Source organism: Solanum lycopersicum, chromosome 11 (assembly GCF_036512215.1).
Source record: "Solanum lycopersicum chromosome 11, SLM_r2.1".
Classification (NCBI taxonomy): Eukaryota; Viridiplantae; Streptophyta; class Magnoliopsida; order Solanales; family Solanaceae; genus Solanum; species Solanum lycopersicum.
The window spans coordinates 58,864,822-58,882,448 of NC_090810.1; the positions used below are offsets into that span (position 1 = coordinate 58,864,822).

The 17,627-nt window shown below is 32.5% G+C and overlaps 4 protein-coding genes across 8 annotated transcripts; 2 read left to right on the forward strand and 2 right to left on the reverse strand.

The window, feature by feature from the left end:
- Positions 1 to 1,529: 1,529 nt before the first annotated feature.
- On the reverse strand, positions 1,530 to 2,856 carry LOC101247102 (uncharacterized). The gene is made up of 2 exons (XM_069291089.1): positions 2,464 to 2,856; positions 1,530 to 2,366 (listed from the first exon to the last, which is right to left on the reverse strand). The coding sequence occupies exons 1-2, from the start codon at positions 2,854 to 2,856 to the stop codon at positions 1,530 to 1,532; spliced, it is 1,230 nt and encodes a 409-aa protein (XP_069147190.1).
- A 2,354-nt stretch (positions 2,857 to 5,210) lies between these two features.
- On the forward strand, positions 5,211 to 12,706 carry LOC101245227 (uncharacterized). 4 transcript variants are annotated; one of them, XR_002026169.3, is made up of 7 exons: positions 5,230 to 5,581; positions 5,676 to 5,877; positions 6,658 to 6,780; positions 7,927 to 8,145; positions 9,033 to 9,462; positions 9,622 to 9,730; positions 11,866 to 12,706. XR_002026169.3 is itself a non-coding variant. In XM_004251044.5 (6 exons), exons 2-5 carry the CDS (start codon positions 5,707 to 5,709, stop codon positions 9,459 to 9,461), a joined length of 942 nt encoding a protein of 313 aa, XP_004251092.1. In that variant the 5' UTR covers positions 5,211 to 5,581; positions 5,676 to 5,706; the 3' UTR covers position 9,462; positions 9,622 to 9,976. The 4 variants fall into 4 exon arrangements, 2 of the variants coding, with proteins under 2 accessions (XP_004251092.1, XP_004251091.1); XR_002026168.3 differs by having other exon boundaries at positions 9,622 to 9,735; positions 11,866 to 11,998; XM_004251044.5 differs by lacking the exon at positions 11,866 to 12,706 and having other exon boundaries at positions 5,211 to 5,581; positions 9,622 to 9,976.
- On the forward strand, positions 10,531 to 12,706 carry LOC112940023 (probable aspartyl protease At4g16563). Of its 2 annotated transcripts, XM_026028088.2 has the most exons (3): positions 10,531 to 12,044; positions 12,115 to 12,185; positions 12,303 to 12,706. In XM_026028088.2, the coding sequence occupies exons 1-2, from the start codon at positions 11,004 to 11,006 to the stop codon at positions 12,142 to 12,144; spliced, it is 1,071 nt and encodes a 356-aa protein (XP_025883873.1). In that variant the 5' UTR covers positions 10,531 to 11,003; the 3' UTR covers positions 12,145 to 12,185; positions 12,303 to 12,706. The 2 variants fall into 2 exon arrangements, with proteins under 2 accessions (XP_025883873.1, XP_025883871.1); XM_026028086.2 differs by having other exon boundaries at positions 10,531 to 12,185.
- Positions 12,707 to 16,097: 3,391 nt separating this feature from the next.
- Positions 16,098 to 16,823, reverse strand: LOC101245724 (NDR1/HIN1-like protein 1). The gene has a single exon (XM_004251045.4). The coding sequence runs from the start codon at positions 16,749 to 16,751 to the stop codon at positions 16,122 to 16,124; it is 630 nt and encodes a 209-aa protein (XP_004251093.1). The 5' UTR covers positions 16,752 to 16,823; the 3' UTR covers positions 16,098 to 16,121.
- Positions 16,824 to 17,627: the final 804 nt, after the last annotated feature.

Genomic DNA, 17,627 nt, shown 5'->3' on the forward strand with positions numbered 1-17,627 from the left:
TTTTAAAAAAAGGGTCCAACCAAAGGTTGAAACTTACTTCATAATAAATATGAATAATTATTATAAAACCTACATAGTTTTAAAAAAAGATTCACATACATTTTCCTACAGAGATAAAAATATATATATGTGATTATCTATTTTTTTTTGTTAATGATGATAATTTAATTATTTTGTTTGTCACATCAAGGTTTGGTGTTGGGAGAGGATCTTGCCTGTACAACCATCAGCTCCTCCTCAACATGATGGTGACATGTTACTTCCATATGCTAGGCGTTGGACGCGTGAAATTGATAGGGATACCGAGTCACATCATGTTCTTATCCCGATTAGAGACCAGTTAGACCGCATGACGGAGGATCAGGTACATAAAATAAATTTCATTATATATGATTGCTAAATATTAAATAAAATAATACACATATAATAATAAATATACAACAAAAAATGATATTTTGCTGACTCTAGTAGTCCACATGAATTGGACTATAAATAGTTTTACTATTTTATTTTATTTAAAATAAATAAATAAAATTGCAGCATTAAGCTAGCCAAACTTTGTGTTGCTTATTTCATGTTATAAATTCACGAAAAGTTATTTATTATTAATTATTATGTTATTTGCAAACCTATCATTACTAATCAGTTAATGTTGATTTTATTTAATTGTTATATTTTAAAAATAGTTTCGATGGACACCGTACAATGAAATTTTACATACACTGCCTCATTGTTGACTTTTATTTTGCACCACATTGCATATTCCTATCATTTATACTTTTATTTTTTAATGTTTACTATCTAACTTTGTATTTGCAGACCACCTTATCACCACTCTCGTCTCCAGATGTTACGTTCATTATGCCAGTGGATGATATGCCGCAAACACCCGGAAGAAAAAAACTTGTTAAAAGAATTGTAAAGAATATGAACATAAAGGATCTTCCGGCCAAAAAGAGGAAGAGGAACAATGAAGATGAAGATGGATATACGGGACTTAGACCGCGAGATGTTTTACGGATTTCAAAAAAGGGTTGTGGAACATAATATTATTATATTTGTGTATGAATCTTTTTTTGAGGGTATATAGTAATTATTCTAATCATATATAGTTTTATTTTGGTGTATGTATCTTTTTTTTTTGTGGTGTATAGTATTATTGGTTTAGTTATATATATTATTATTATTATTTTGTGTATGCATTATTTTCTTTTAAAAAGTGAATAAATTTTTTTTAAAATTTAAACATGACTTGAAGATGATCAAAAGTTCGAACAAAAAGTTGCATAAAAATTGATACAAGAATACCATGAAAGAATATTGATTGTATTGAAGTGTTAACCTAATAAAGGAATACATGGGAGATATATATAGGGGATATAGGAAGGAAAACTAATCCTAATAGGACTAGGATTAAGGAGTACTAATCCTGATAGGACTAGGATTAGTACACAGTAAATACTAATATTATTTAATACTATTTATTTAATACAATCTGTTATTAAATTTACACAATTAAACATCTTTCTCTACCTACTACCACCATATGAGGCGTTTCGAGTTCGTGAATGACAGTTGCGCTTATCATGGCCTATTTGTTTGCACGTTGAGCACTTGCGAGTGAGTGTACTTCTAGGAACATCCATTTCATTTTGTATACGGGTGGTTTTATTTACGCCCACTTTTCGTAAATAATTTTTATTTGCTATCATAAGGAAGGGACTATCAGGCCAATACTTTTCACCGCCGAGTGGATTGAATTGTCCAAAGTAGGCATTTTTGTAGCTACGCACAGTGAATTCTGGTGTCATATGCTCCCATGCTTGATATCCAATTTGATCAAATCCCTTTATTGCATGAGAACATGGAATATGGTATGATTGCCATTTACCACATTGACATTTTCCTTGTGATGCATTTACAATGTGCTTATTACCACCACGACCATGATGCATATGTGTTTGCACCTCAAATATGTTTTCCCTTTGTTGGTGATAGTTGATCAGTGTGTGACGTTGTGACTTTTTTCGATTATCCTCAAAAATCTTGAATGGTTTAGGCATCCATTGTTGCTTTTCCTGTACTAGATGATTAACAAATTTTGATCTTGTAACAAATCGATTCACAACTTGATTGTAAGTGAGTTTTACCATTGCAGTAACTGACAGACCCCTTGCTGATTTGAGAAGACCATTGAATGATTCAGAACTATTTGTGGTCAGCATGCCCCATCTCTTACCTCCATCCCTGTGCAATGTCCATTTGTCAAGATCGTTCTTCATTAGCCACACATATGCTTCCGCATTAATCTCCTTGATCATTTCCATTTTTTCCAAAAAAAAATTTCTCCTGACAGTGATTTGCAGCTGCCCATAATAGGTTGTTCAAAGTGATATTTTTGAATTTTTTTTGAAAATTGGCCTTCAAATGTCTTAAACAAAAACGATGAAACCCAAATGGAGCCTGCCAATTCGGAGAATTATACACGGATGAGAGTATTCCGTGATGCCTATCTGATATCAATGTGACCCCTCTACGACCCTTGACAACGTGCAAATGCAAATGATCCAAAAATAAAGTCCATATCTCTATGCTCTCATTTGCAACTATTGCAAATGCCAAAGGTAATATAGAGCCGTTACCATCTATTGTAATCGCAATCAACAACTTGATATCATATTTTCCATAGACATGTGTTCCATCGATCGATATAACAGGACGACAATGCACAAACCCATCAATGCATGGTTTAAAAGCCCAAAACACATAGTTGAATACATGTTCAATAACATCGACACGCCGCTCTGTTTTCCATTCTAATATTGTTCCAGGATTGAAGTGTTTCAAAGCTTCCATGAACCTCGGTAACTCGGCAAAAGAACTCTCCCAAGTACCATAGACTTTTTAAAAAGCCCGCTTGCGACCAAGATAGACTTTTCTTCTACTTATCGAAATGCCATATGCTTTAAGAACGGCTGTTTGACAGTCTTTGATGGGAAACCTGAAAAGTAATAATAATATTAATTATCAAATAAAAATGAATATTTTCTTATTAAATAGGAATCATCTAAAGATAAAATAGTACCTTGGCATTCTTTCTATATCAACACGGAGGACGTTAGCAATCATCTCAACATCCAAGTTGAAATGTCCTTCGCGACATGTACCCATATCACATGTATGTTCTTCAATGTATCTTCCAACTTTCCACATGTTAGTATGTTTATCAATAAAAGAAGTCAACCTAAATCGGCATCCTTGTTCTACACGCCTGCAAACAAGTCGCCATGATTTTTTTGTCGATTTAATAACAAAGTACTCCCTTGCTACTTTCAAATGTAGAAGTTTAACTGCTCTTTGCAACTGCTTCTTTGAATTGAATAACATGCCTTTTTCAATATAAATAGCACCATTCATGAAATCTTTTGGTTCATGCCACGTACGTTGTGATGTATACTCATCATATGTATCACCAAAGATATCTGAACCATTCAGGAGATGATCAAGATAAGGAATTTCATGATTATGAAACGGGCTCATGGACATTGGTCTTGGCGATCGATTGAGAGTCGAAAAATCATCATCACTAGATGATGCCTCAAATGGAACATTATCTCCTGATTCCTCAGCATTAGGCAAATCATCACTATCACTAGCTGAAGGTGAGCCATAATTAGGAAGGTCACGATCATCGATATTCACAGGATCAATGGGTTCATTTTGTGTAATGTTTTCCCTATATATGTAAAAAAGTAGAAATATTTCGCTCATGCAATTTACTTACTTAAATAAAAAAATCAAACGTTGAACATACTGAAAATCATCTGCACCAAAAGTAGGCGAGACATGAAAATTTGAGGATGTCCCAACATTTTCCGTCATTTCAAAGTGTGATGACTGACCAAAATAATTATCTAATCCATAACTTGGAGCAATATTCCTATCTTGCTGAGGTAAACCGCTACAAAATATATAATAATAAGAAAAATAAATCATATAAAATAATAAATAATCGACAAAATCAACAAATAATGATTGAAATATAATTATTGAGCATTACCGATCACTTTCATTGATAGTTTCATTTAAATCAAAATCATATCGACTAGTAAGAATATTTTGATAATGAGTCATGTTAGGAAAATCAACAGATTGAGTTATTGGAAATTCATCAACGCTATTACGATTTTCTAATTAGGGATTGACATCGACTGATAAATGAGAACGTTGTTGACTAATCTTAGGCTCCTTCCTAACATAGATTTCAAGTACTGTTAACTTGATTTGATCTATGTAGTCATTTGGAACCCTCAAAAATTCGGTCAACGATTCGTCATTATAGATAATCCACTCTCCAAAATTAACTTGTCCTTGTGATAAAAATGAAGTAGGGTATTTTCTGACTATAATCAAATTATAATCAGTACTGTTTATACTCATTCTTTTATAAATTGATGAAATGAATTTATGATATCGAACATTAATTGGATATTTAGCATTGTGTTTGGAAGGACAATTATACTAAACGGTATTTCCGTCATGTATAATTTCTCCATCCCAATAAATTGAAACTTTAACTTTAGGCGTAGAAGACATTTTTTTTTGAGATTGAATGAACAAAATATAGAAGATTTTTTGTTGTAGGTGATTTCAATCATTTTAAACGACCTTAAATAGAGATTGAAAATTTTTTCAGAATAAAAAAAATAAAAATACATAGTGTAATATTTTTTTCCCCTTTTATAACATGTCAAATCAACATAATTGTATGACAACACTGAAAAAGCTTTTTCGAAACGTGAAAAATATTTCTCTTATAAACTGTAATAAAAAGTTCCATTTTAGAAAGTGAAAGAAAAAGCTCCACTTTATAAAGTGGAAGAAAAAGTTCCTCTTTATGAAGTGGAAGAAAAAGTTCCACTTTATAAAGTGGAAGAAAAAATTCCACTTTATGAAGTGTAATTTTTACTTACACTTTATAAAGTGTAAGAAAAAATTTCGTTATATATTAAAAATAAACGTTATGACACTAACGGAAAACGTTTAAAAAATTAGATAAAGTGAAACTTTTTTTTCCACTAAGCTTATTTTAGTTTCTAACTAAAATAGAGACTTATTTTGGTCATTTTTACACTTTTGTGGCTTATTTAGGTTTCCAACTCTTACATGCAATTTTCTTATAATATTATTATTGTATTTTAATATCATGTAGGTACACACTATCACACCGAATTAGTGTTACATTAAATCAGTCGATCTTTTAATTGTTACCTAACGATAGTGTTACATAAAATCGGTCTTTTCATTGTTATCTAATAATGTAAAAGTATTTTCTATTATCTATTCTCATTTTAAGAAATTGAATTTTCTTATATACATAAATAAGAAACCAGTGAGCTCATTGGATCCAAACCGGCCCAGTTCACTATCGTCGCCGGTACTGCATTCCGCCACCGCGTCTCTGCCGCGGGACCACCGCTTTCTTCCGACGGCTCTAATTTTGTACTGTTGATCGAGAACAAAACTTGCCGCAGTGTTTTAGGGTTTGGTAGCGTCAGCTACAAATCAAAGGACCTGTACTGTAAGTAATCAAAAACAAGCTTTAAACTTGTAAATTCAAATTAATATATAGAAAATTTATCGTATCTGTATTGCTATTGTGTTTCATATGATAGCACCTGAAGATTTTGAAGTTGATAGTGAATCATGAAAAAATCGGGATATGGTTTACAATTAAGAGTTCCACCATCGCAGCAGAAGAAGAAACAGCCGGCGAGGCCTCCGCCTCCTAAAGCACTTGGTTTTGGGGATGGTGATGATGATGATGTTGAGAAAGAGATTTCTCGTCATGCCTCGAAGAATAAGGCTCTCAAAGATGTAAGCTGTAGCTCTTATCTCACAATTTCCCATTTTTTTTTATAAATTCTTCTGAAAGTTTTCTGATAATCATGGTGTTTGTGGTAGCTTGTGTGCAACTTGACTAATTCCAATTCCACGCTGTACCTGCTACTAAGCTTTAGATTTATCTGTTATTTCAAATTTCACATTTGTTTTTTTTAGGGTGGCTGGTGTTTGGCATGATAGTCCTATTACTGTAGTTTTATCATTGTTTGTTATTTGCTTTTTTATTAATCTATCTTAGTAATTAGTATGTTTTTATGGTGTTTCATATATCACATGATTTTATTGTTGTTTTGGCTCCTCTCTGGTGAACTTATGCATTGTTTCCTTGTTATTTGCTATATTCTTCATTGGCTCTTTCTTCGTTATATCGGGATTTATTGCACTTGAGCCGAGGGTCTTTCGAAAAGAGCCTCTCTACCTCCACAAGGTAGTGGTAAGGTCTGCGTATACATTCTACCCTATCCAGACCTCACTTGTGGGATTTTACTGGGTATGTTGTTGGTGTCCGGGCTTAGCTTGTGTGCACCTTGACTAACTTCATGGAGCACCTGCTACTGAAAACTTTGTCCCAGGTGCTTATGAGAAGGAATCGCCTAGTGCCTAGTCTCAACTCACTTCATTGACTACTAGGTTGCTATACATTGTCCTGAACCTTTTATACTGATTTTGTTTGTCCCAAGAAAAAGCAAACGGGTTATGACTCAAGAAGGGGAAGTGACTAACTAGGGGTGTAACTCCATTTTTTTTGGGCAGATTGAAGAACAGCATAAGAAGGCTTTAGAAGAGGACCCTTCAGTATTTGATTATGATGGAGTGTATGATGATATGAAAGTGAAGGCTGTCCAACCTCGAGCTCAGGATCGCGAAGAGAGGAAGGTATTGTTTTACGTTGCATTTTTTCCAGTTTATATTTAGATATTCAGTGTGATTTGATGAAGCAAAATAAATGAAAACATTTCAAAAGTTTGGAGGGGATACTCATGATTGTTTCTGCAATTAATTGTTAAAACCATGTGAAAGTAGTTGCTATGCTGAGTAGGCTAACAGACCTTTTAGCCGGGAATCACTTGCTATGCTGAGTAGGCTAACAGACCTTTTAGCCATGAATCACTTGGTTGAAGTAATTTGTATAAAAACTTCTGTTGTGGTAGACTATAAGTGAATTTGGATTTTGGGACGTTACTTTTTACCTTGTTTAAAGCTAATTGTTTAAATTTATGCAGTTCAGTTGGGTTATTTAACCCCTGTATTTAGTACTGGACTATTTCTTGACTTTGTTAGCTCTCTTGTACTAGTTTGAAGATTGTAAAGGAGCTGACAGCTTTTGCTTATGCTCTCTGTGAGCCCTTTTGTCTATTCTGTAATTCTGCTTCTGCTTGATGCTTTTTAATAAAATACCTCACTTCTTTAAAAAAAGAAGATATATCCTGATTCAGCTCTTGAACCTGAGACCGATATGTTATGGTGGCTTTGTCAGTAAGATGTTAGGATAGGAGCATTTTCCGAGTGAAACGAATTATGGGTAGATTCTGCAACTGTTAATTTTTGAGAGTCTCATTCTTTGATTTGTTATGCTTAATTCAAGGGCCAAGTAAGCTGCTCTTTTAACTATTTTCATACTGAGGTAAAGTTTCTTTTACATTAGAGAAACTAAAATTAAGGAATTTGTTTTTTTTTCCTGATCGATTTATGCTACAAAAAAAATAAATAGGAGATAGCTCTCTTTTCGCAGTGATTATACTAATCTGCTTTTGTCTGGTTGCATTATCTTCTTCCTGAAGGTCTCTTGAAATATGCACAGTAGTTCTCTTTCCTCAAATTTTTTTCCTGCGAAACTGGCGCCATATATTATTGCAACTTTCCTTATTTATTTCTTCCTTTTCAATAATATCTAGAACGTGTTATTACTTATTACTCTTTCTGCATGAGATGATAGCATTAATATCTGCACTTTTTACTTGAAGGAAATGAAAATTACTTCCACAATTTTTGCACATTTTTGAACTGTTATGCTTGTTCCAGCCAAAGTATATCCAGATGCTAATGGAGAAGGCAAAACAACGAGAACGGGAGCATGAGGTCATTTATGAGAGGAAAATAGCAAAAGAGAGGAGTAAAGATGATCATCTTTTTGCAGACAAAGACAAGTTCGTCACTGCTGCTTATAAAAGGAAACTTCAAGAGCAGGCTAAGTGGTTGGAGGAAGAGCGTCTTCGTGAGCTACGAGAGGAGAGAGATGATGTAAGTGAAATCTTCTCATTTCTCTTTTGTTCTTTGCTTGCTTATCTTTATACTCAAGGTATTTATGTAAAAATTATGGATAGTCATAATTTAGTTTTACATCATAACCACCTGATGACCGAGCATGTTCTAGCAAGATCTTAAGTTAATTTCTGCATAAAAGTCATTGATGATTGTCAAGCTCATTTGAAAAGTTTGGCCTCACGTACTAAAATCTCAATAGTGATATTGAAACTCGTATGAAGGTATAATATAACTGAATGAGAGAAAATTACTTTATCAATAGTAAGGGTCCGTTTTGGAGTATATTATTTTTTAGAGAACATTTTCGGATAATTCTTAAAAACATTCCCAAATTTTAGATAATTACTTCATACAGTGTGATAAGTGGGCTGTGTTTGTGTCTTTTAAACTAGCACCTGATATCTGAATTGCAGGTCCAAAAACAGTTTTATAAGTTCCAATTTTGTCAGACTAAATGCAGTAGTAAAATTTATCTAATACTGGAGGACGTTTTCTTCATACCAAAGCATCTATATCTCAGATGCGGACAGTTTCAACTGCTCTAGTTATCCCTGAGCAGAAGTACTGAAGCCACCATACGACTAATAATGTCAAAAGGAAAGACTAGAACTGCTAATTATACTTAATTTATGGGCATAAGCTTGTGATCTTACTTTCCTTGTTGGTTTAACACCGATCATTTCACAAGAGATAATCACCACTAAACAGAAATACTGTGTCAGTTGACGCTGTTAATCAGTTTGTGGAAAATAGAAAGAAGCTATGGTTGTCTGTTGCATGCATTAGTTTTTCTATTTGATCTGAAAGTGACCCTGTCAGCACGTAATCCTTTTATGTTCTAATAATGTGAAATATATTGACAGGTTACTAAGAAGACCGACATCAGTGATTTTTACTTCAGTCTTCAGAAAAATGTTGCCTTTGGAGGCGAGGGCAAGTCCAAGAAGGCTGTGAATCATCATGAACCAGAAGCAGTTCAGACAGAAGAAAACCCTTCATCATCAGCGGATGTACATTCACACATGTCTAGGGAGATAAAGACACAAGATCATGAACCTTCTGTTTCTCCTCCTTGTAAGGAAAGGACTGATGGAGCCGCAGATATGAAACCTCCTTCAGCTGGTTTGTCTGAAAAGAGGGCTGAAAAACTAACTTCCGACAATGTACCAACTACTACCACTGAACCTGCGGCAAGTGATCAACCAAAAGTTGACCATCATAAAAGAAGTCTGGACGCTGTTGCTGCAGCTAAGGAACGGTTCTTGGCTAGGAAGAAGGCGAAGGAACAATAAGGTTCCAGCTGCTGCTCTTGTTCTTTTGGTTGAAGCTGATATCTTATCTTTCTACGATTAAGATTTACTCCTGTTATATACACACACTCACATTGTTGTAACAATCTTTTTCATGATTTCCGACGTTTGAATGCACATTTTCTTACTTTCTATTGAACAGGGCTCTGATCAAAGCTGCATAGCTTCCTTGTTTTTGAAAACTTCTGGATAATGGAGTAGGGTTGTCAAGGATCAACCAGAAATCGCCTCTCTATCCCGTAAAGGTTGGGGTGAGGTTGCATAAACATCTTAACTCTCCTGTCCACTTGTGGGATTAAATTGGGTTTATCGTTGTTGTCTTAAAAGTAGAAATAGTGCCCACAAGTCACTTTTTGGTTCCCGCTTTTGAATAATAGCTATTGTAATGATTTTTAAAATTCTAGAAACTGGAACCCTCAGATATTATCATGAAATATTCCAAATTGACTTTGAAACTAAAAGATAATAACTATTTTTTCATTTATTGGGGCTGAAAAGTGATTTATTTTGTGAATTTTCTCACTATTGAATGGCAGTTTATACATTAATGTTGGAGCAGAAAAAATGAGGGCTATATGTTTATCCTATAATCACATTTTCATACAAGTCTATTAAATATTGGTTGGGTTCACAAAATCCATTTCAAATTCATGACTCATAGGCTATAGAAATTATAGATTTCTCGATCCATTTCATTGACCATTGTACTGCACCCCTAGTTGTACCTATCCCTTTTGCATAGCATCCCATAGTCTTGTCATCTTCTATGGTTGCACTGAAACTTGGGTGCATATATACATATATATATATATGTGTATATATATACATAGTCTTGTCATCTTCTATGGTTGCACTGAAACTTGGGTGCATATATACATATATATATATATATATGTATATATATATATATACATAGTCTTGTCATCTTCTATGGTTGCACTGAAACTTGGGTGCATATATACATATATATATATATATATATATATATATATATATATATATATATATATATATATATATATATATATATATATATATATATATATATATATATATATATATATATATATATATAGTAGCAAACAAATGCTTGTGTAATGGTTAGTATCCAAAACAAAAATGTGTTGCAGCAAGGTTTTTTGGATTTTATGAAACTCCACCGTTCCTTTATCATTTAAATTTGCGGTGCAAAATATAAATTTCTTTGGAAGTTTGTTGATTATTAATTGTTGATTGTTGATTGTTGAATCACATGCCACAACCATCTTTTATGGGAAAGACATTCAATTTCTCTTTTTAGTTTTTTTCACTTGGTGTCTCATTGGAGCCTGACTAAACTAAGAGTGGCGCCAAATAAGTCTCATTTTGGAGAAAAGGACTCCTTGCTTAAAACGATTTCATTCTCAAATCTCGAACCTGAAACCTCTAATAAAGTACTTATCACCCCACCACGAAAACCGTTTGATATTTAAGACACTCTTAACTTCCTTCAACATACTATTATCTCCAAAGTTCCCAAGAACCATGGCTTCTTCTTCTTTACTCCTTTTCCTCTCTATCATTTCTTTCCTCTTTCCCTTCATTTCTTCATCAAAATCCTCCACAACAATCCCTCTTTCATTTCTCAACACCAACACAAACCAAGATTTCTACCAAAAACTCACTCATTTAGCTTCTTTCTCTTTAGCTAGAGCTCATCATATCAAGAATCCTCAAGATTCTTCAATTTCCAACATCCCTTTATATCCTCATAGCTATGGAGGCTACTCAATTACTCTTCCATTTGGTACTCCTCCTCAAAAAATCCCATTTGTAATGGACACTGGTAGTAGCTTTGTTTGGTTCCCATGTACTAAAAAGTACCAATGCTCAAAATGTCCTGTTTCTTCACAAAAAAATCCAACTTTTATTCCAAGATTGTCATCTTCAGCTAGAGTTCTTGGATGTTTGAACCCAAAATGCAGTTGGATTCACCCAAAAAAACAGCCCGAATCTCTTTGCCATGCTTGCGAATCGCGTAATAGAACAAACTGTAAACATGCTTGTCCACCTTATATGATTCTTTATGGTTCAGGTTCCACAGCTGGAATTGGCCTAGTTGAAACACTGAACTTACCAAACAAGAAAACACCCAATTTCCTTGTTGGTTGTTCTTTACTCTCCTCTCAACAACCCGCGGGAATCGCGGGGTTTGGGAGGGGAATGTCATCATTGCCAAACCAATTAAGAGCCAAGAAACTGTCTTATTGTCTTGTATCTCATATGTTTGATGATATTCCTAAAAGTAGCATGCTTGTTTTGGATACTGTATATGAAAAGTCGAAAAATTTAACCCGTACCCCATTGCTAAGACCTCCATTTGTTGTTGGAACAAATGCATTAGCAGGGTACTACTATGTTGAATTGACAGAAATCACAGTTGGCGATCAGATAGTGAAGGTACCATATCGATATCTGGCACCGAATTCATTAGGGAACGGTGGAACGATTGTGGATTCAGGCACGACGTTCACTTTCTTGAATCATGATATATTTGTGTCTGTGATGAATGCATTTGTGAACCAGGTAAAGCGGTTCTCAAGAACTGAGAAAATCGAAAGATTGACAAATTTAAAGCCATGTTTCAATGTTTCAGGGCATAAAACAGTGTCACTGCCAGAGATGAAGTTTCATTTCAAAGGAGGATCAGAGATGGTATTGCCATTGGTAAATTACTTCTCTATTGTTGGTGAAAATGATGTGATTTGTTTGACATTGGTGAGTGATTTTAGGCTCGAATCGTCTACTGGACCATCGATAATTCTTGGAAATTTTCAAATGCAGAACTTTTTTCTCGAGTTTGATCTCAAAAATGACATGTTTGGGTTCAGGCATCAAGTGTGCTAATGAGTAATGAGAACGATGTTGCTCAGAATCTCTAAAAACGTTATCAGGTTATGTTGCTCGAATGCTTTTTCAAAGAGTACGAGCAAGGTTAAGTGTTGGATGTGCTATGTTCTAGTCGACGTTTTTTTAAGAGTCTGAACAGTATAGTTAGGTGAAAAGTGCTTGAAAGACTTCAGCTTTTGTGTAGTTCTTTTCCTTGAACTTTAGAATATAAGATAAAAAATAACAACAAATGATGTTTTGTTCAAGTAAAAAAGTATTATCATTTATCTCATTTCACATATTAAACGATAACTTTGCGAGTGAAAATAGAGAAAAATATTCTAGAGTTTGAACTATTATTTTATGTTACGTGGTCCAACCCATTAATCCAATCTCTTAAGAAATTCATTGGACAGCCCAAATACAATTTTTTGAGTTTTTCGAAAACAATCTTTTTTTATCGATTAAAATTTATGTAAACACCACGATTTATAAAAGATTACTCATGAATAATTATTTTTTGAAGGAATGATACATTTTGCTACCTTTAGTTTTCAAACTGCTTGATCTAGTCTTAGATTTTTTTCAAGATAATTTTGCATAATATTATTTCTCAAATAAAGTTTTTTGAGTTAAAAAAGTATAATCTTGAAGATTTATATAGTCGACACCTAATTGTTTGAGACTAGAAGTCCTCATTGCTATTAATTAATTATGACATAAAACACTCCAAATATATATTTTGTGTCATATTTATTTGTCTATATACTAGATAATACAAACAAAATTCAAATGTATGAAAAACAAATTTATCTAAAGAATTACTTGATGAGATATTTCATCGTGTCGATGTCAAAGCTGGAGTTTTTGGTTAAGTATCATTTTTAGCAGAAAACACCAGTCAAGTATTTAAAAATGAACCATTTTCATCCGTCTATTTAAATTTATGAGAAAAATAATAGATCACACAAAAATCAAGTCATCTCTTCGTAATAGTTATTCTTCGAAACGCCAAAAATTCTATTGCAGACTTGTTCGGTAATTGAGTTTAGCATTACGAAAGATCTTTTAATTTGATAGTTCTTTTTCATATAATTTGATATAAAAATATTATTTGTTGAAATATATTTCTTCTCAATTGAATATGCTAGAAGTCACGTTTGCTGAAGACTTCTGCTTCTCCGATGTATTCTTATCCAACTTTTTTCCGTTACTAAATAAAAAAAGAAAAAACAAACTATATACCCTCACACCTTCAAAATATTTTTTATTTCCGTAAACAATAATGTCTAGGATTTTAATATTTTTTTAGAAACTTTTTATAGCAAAATAATGAATTATTCGAAAAAACAAATCCGATCGTTATAAATGTATTTATTAATTTTTTACTTTACCCTTTTTCTTTTTTAATTTTAGAAAAATACTAATTGCTTATATTTTTTTATTTTTTTCTTCTAATAGAGAAGTGAGTCAGTTCAATTATTAACAAGTATTAAACTTGTGTTTGTCAAGTAGCCATCCATTGAATATAACAAAGACAGATCCTTCTGTTCAATTCTGCCCACAAAAAAACAAAAGCTTCTATTCATTATTTTTTTTCGAGTGTACGTTGGAGCAATGATAAAATTATTTTTTTTATATGATTTATAAATTAATTATATAAATTGAGTCGTAAAAATAACAATTAATTAGAATATACGAACTATGTCACACCCTTTAAAGTGTAGTTCTTTATATGGACCATTTAACAGATGTTGTGAAAAATTATATCAATTTGTTACGACTAATGTAATAATCAATAAAAAGCTTTTTCATTTTTTTTTCACTCAATATCTGATATTTGTATTGAAGTTTGATAGAATTTGAATTGACGCATTATGAAATTCATTTCTTAAAATAATGGTCATCCTAGACATCTGATTAAAATTTAAGAGTGAAGAAATTCCGAACGATCGAAATAAATTCAACCATGTTGATGATAAAAAGCTTTTTCAAAAGCGCACACCCACCTTTTTTTCACGAGTGGGAATCAACATTTACCTTTCCTCTCTTTTATGATGATATTGGATGAATACGATTCTTTTATTTTAAATTAATTTTTTTGAGTTTGAGTTTAAGTTTCGAAAACAAAAAGAAGTTTTAGAGACTACTCTACCTTTAGTGACACGTGTTGCATGTCCAAAGTTCTTTGCATGACTCGAACCAAGAAAAACAAAAATAAATGAGAAAAAAAATATATTATTGTTAAACCTATTTATTGAAACTCGGTACATGATACATCCCCTATTTAGATAAGATTTATGGAATCAACTATTGATATATCATAGGTTGCTTATATCTATACTTTTTTTTCTCGAATTCTACACGAATACGAAATATTATTATACACATTAGAACAAGGATTCACTTGTATCTATTAAGGATATATATTCTTTGTGTGAATCCATAAAATAGTGTTGTAGATACTAGGAAGTTGTTGGTGAATGTCTTGCACCCTTATAACAAGATCCTAGTATCATGCCATATCTAACTCGTGAAAAACATGAATATTTTTTAAGATTACATCACACTTCTTGGTAAATCCTTTTTTCGAGGTTCGAAATAAATCGACTAAAATATTTTGTGCATTAAATTATTCGATGTCTTTTTAACTCGATTCTTTGAACATTTTCTTATATCACTAATAAAAAGGTTATGCATTCTACAAATATTCACTACCCAAAGAAATAAAAAGAGAGAGAAAAAAAATTTAACACCAAAATAAAACAATCCCCACTAAAACTTTACACTATTTTCTATTTTATTAAAGGTCTAAAACAGTAATATTTAAATTACAAAAATTCAAAACATATACTCCCTCCTTCGTTTCAAAAAGGATGAAGTAGTTTGACTTGAAACGGAGTTTAAGTAATCTTGTGATTTAAAATTAAAGTTTGTCAAATGTATCAAAATGTCCTTTAATCTTGTGGTTTTAAGCATGCTACGTGGAAAGATAAAGTTAAAAAATTGCCAAAAAAAAAAAAGAGGACATTCTTTTTGAAACATACTAAAAAGAAAATAGGAACGTTTTTTTTAAACGGAAAGAGTATTAAAAAGGGAAGTGTGTATGCTACACGGTTCTTGTTTGAGGTAAGGTTCATGTTCCCCTCCGATTACACTTTCTGAATTAATGGACATGGCACGGATCAGGTCTAACCCCCACATTAGTGACTTACAACCAATTGGTGATGATCTCGAAAAAATAAAATAAAATGATATACGATAAAATCTAGATGAAAAAATCGAGGTTAATTTTTTTTTACCTTATATAGAAGTTTCGGGTTCATAACTATAAAATGGCAAACACACCAGTAAGAAGTGGTTCCCTTTTTAATAGCTAGACACTACGCGATTGTTAATTATAGATTTCGAGTTTACACTCTTAAAATGGAAAAACTTATAAGATATAGGAAACATTTTTCTCTTTAGACCAATAAATTACAAAAATTAAAAAGGAAAGTGTATGATCAACAAACCATACATTCTAAATGAAGAAACCGTAATTAAATCATTTTACCTAACTCAGAAGTTTCGAATTCGAATCTTCATAATAATTAAGCATACACGAAATTAACTAGAAATGAACTCTCGAAATGAAAAAACTTTTGATACGAAAATGCATTACTCTATTTAGTAAGACTAATAATACTGAATACCAAATATCAGATGATTTCACGAAAGAAAAAAGGTCTTGTAGAGAGAGAAGGAAAATATGAGAAATTCTTGAATTCTTCTTCAAACATCAACATTACAACTTTGCACCAATTGATACTTCCCAACAACAACACTATTCCCAAGAAATTTTCCACCAATACCAACATAAGCAGGACAATTAACATCCAAATGATATTTACTTGAAATAAAATTCCCAACTTTCCACCTAACTCTTCCATCAATTCTAACATTTAATAAAATTGTACCAAAAATTATATCTTGACTAATTTCATTACCTAAGTAAGGTGCAATTGGTACATTATTACCATACACAAAAGGTGACCATATCGACACATCTTTGTGACCTTGGTACGTTTGTGGCATCAATGTTGGTAGTGTAACTTGTTGGCCACGATAAGTGGCGTAGACGTCGAGCCTATCGTAGTAAATTCCAATTTTATCGTTAGGGTTACGAGAGGCGATCGTGATTTGTATGTTGGTAGTGAGGAAATTAAAGGGGGTAGAGGTGTTGAACGCGTACACGGTCGCGTCTTGGAGGATGAAATGTGGTTTTGTTGGACGTAGGATGAGAAAAATGAGGAGGATTGTGAAGAGGATTAGGGTTACGAACACGATCAAGGCGGTGATTAGGCGGCGTTGGAGGTTGTGCCGCTCATCCTCGACGTGGTGGCCGCAGTCCTTTTCCGTCATGATGGTGGTGGATGGTGGTGGTGAGATTTTTTGGTTGTTTGAGAGAGTATTTGTTGAGTTTTCAAGATTATGAGAGAGTGGCTCCCTAATATAGAAGAATTTGGTAGAGTTTTTTTTTTCTTTCTATATTTGTTGCGGTGTTTTTTCGAGCGTTTATCGAGACAATCTCTTTATTTTTACGATACAGAAATAAGATTTATGTGCATTTTATTCTTTACGTATCCCACTTGTAAAATTATACGTAAAATTAACTTGATGGAGTAAAATCACATTATTAAACTGATGATGTATATAACTTAAACTCCAATTACTATCCGTAAAGAAAGAATTATAACATATTAACATGATTAATTTAGATTCATGTTATCATATGAAATCCGTATCTTCTTATTACAAAGGACGTATACATTTAACTAAGCGTGAAATAATCTCATCTATCTTGTTATATATACTTTAGTTAATGATAAATTGTGCTTAAGACCAATACAAAAGCCAAAAATGTACCTCAACAATTACTTATGAAGAATTATATGATATTGAAAGTGAATGGTGGAAAATGAAGTTTGGTGATGGTAATTAAAGTTTTGTTTGGTACAACCTTATCTTTTAGGGATAGATGCTTCTACATACACACAAAAAAAGGGTTAAAATGTTATAGAGATACAAGAATTATACCAAAAAGTTATACATATATATAAATTTTGATAATTAAAGACGATAACAATAACAATACTGATAACATATTTCGTACAATTTTAGGAATTTTATTGAGATAAATAGATCATTTTCAATAGATTTTCCGATTCAAAAAATTAGAGAAGAGAAGAGAAGAAAAGAAAAGGGTTCATGGAATAAATATTAAAATAAAATTTAACA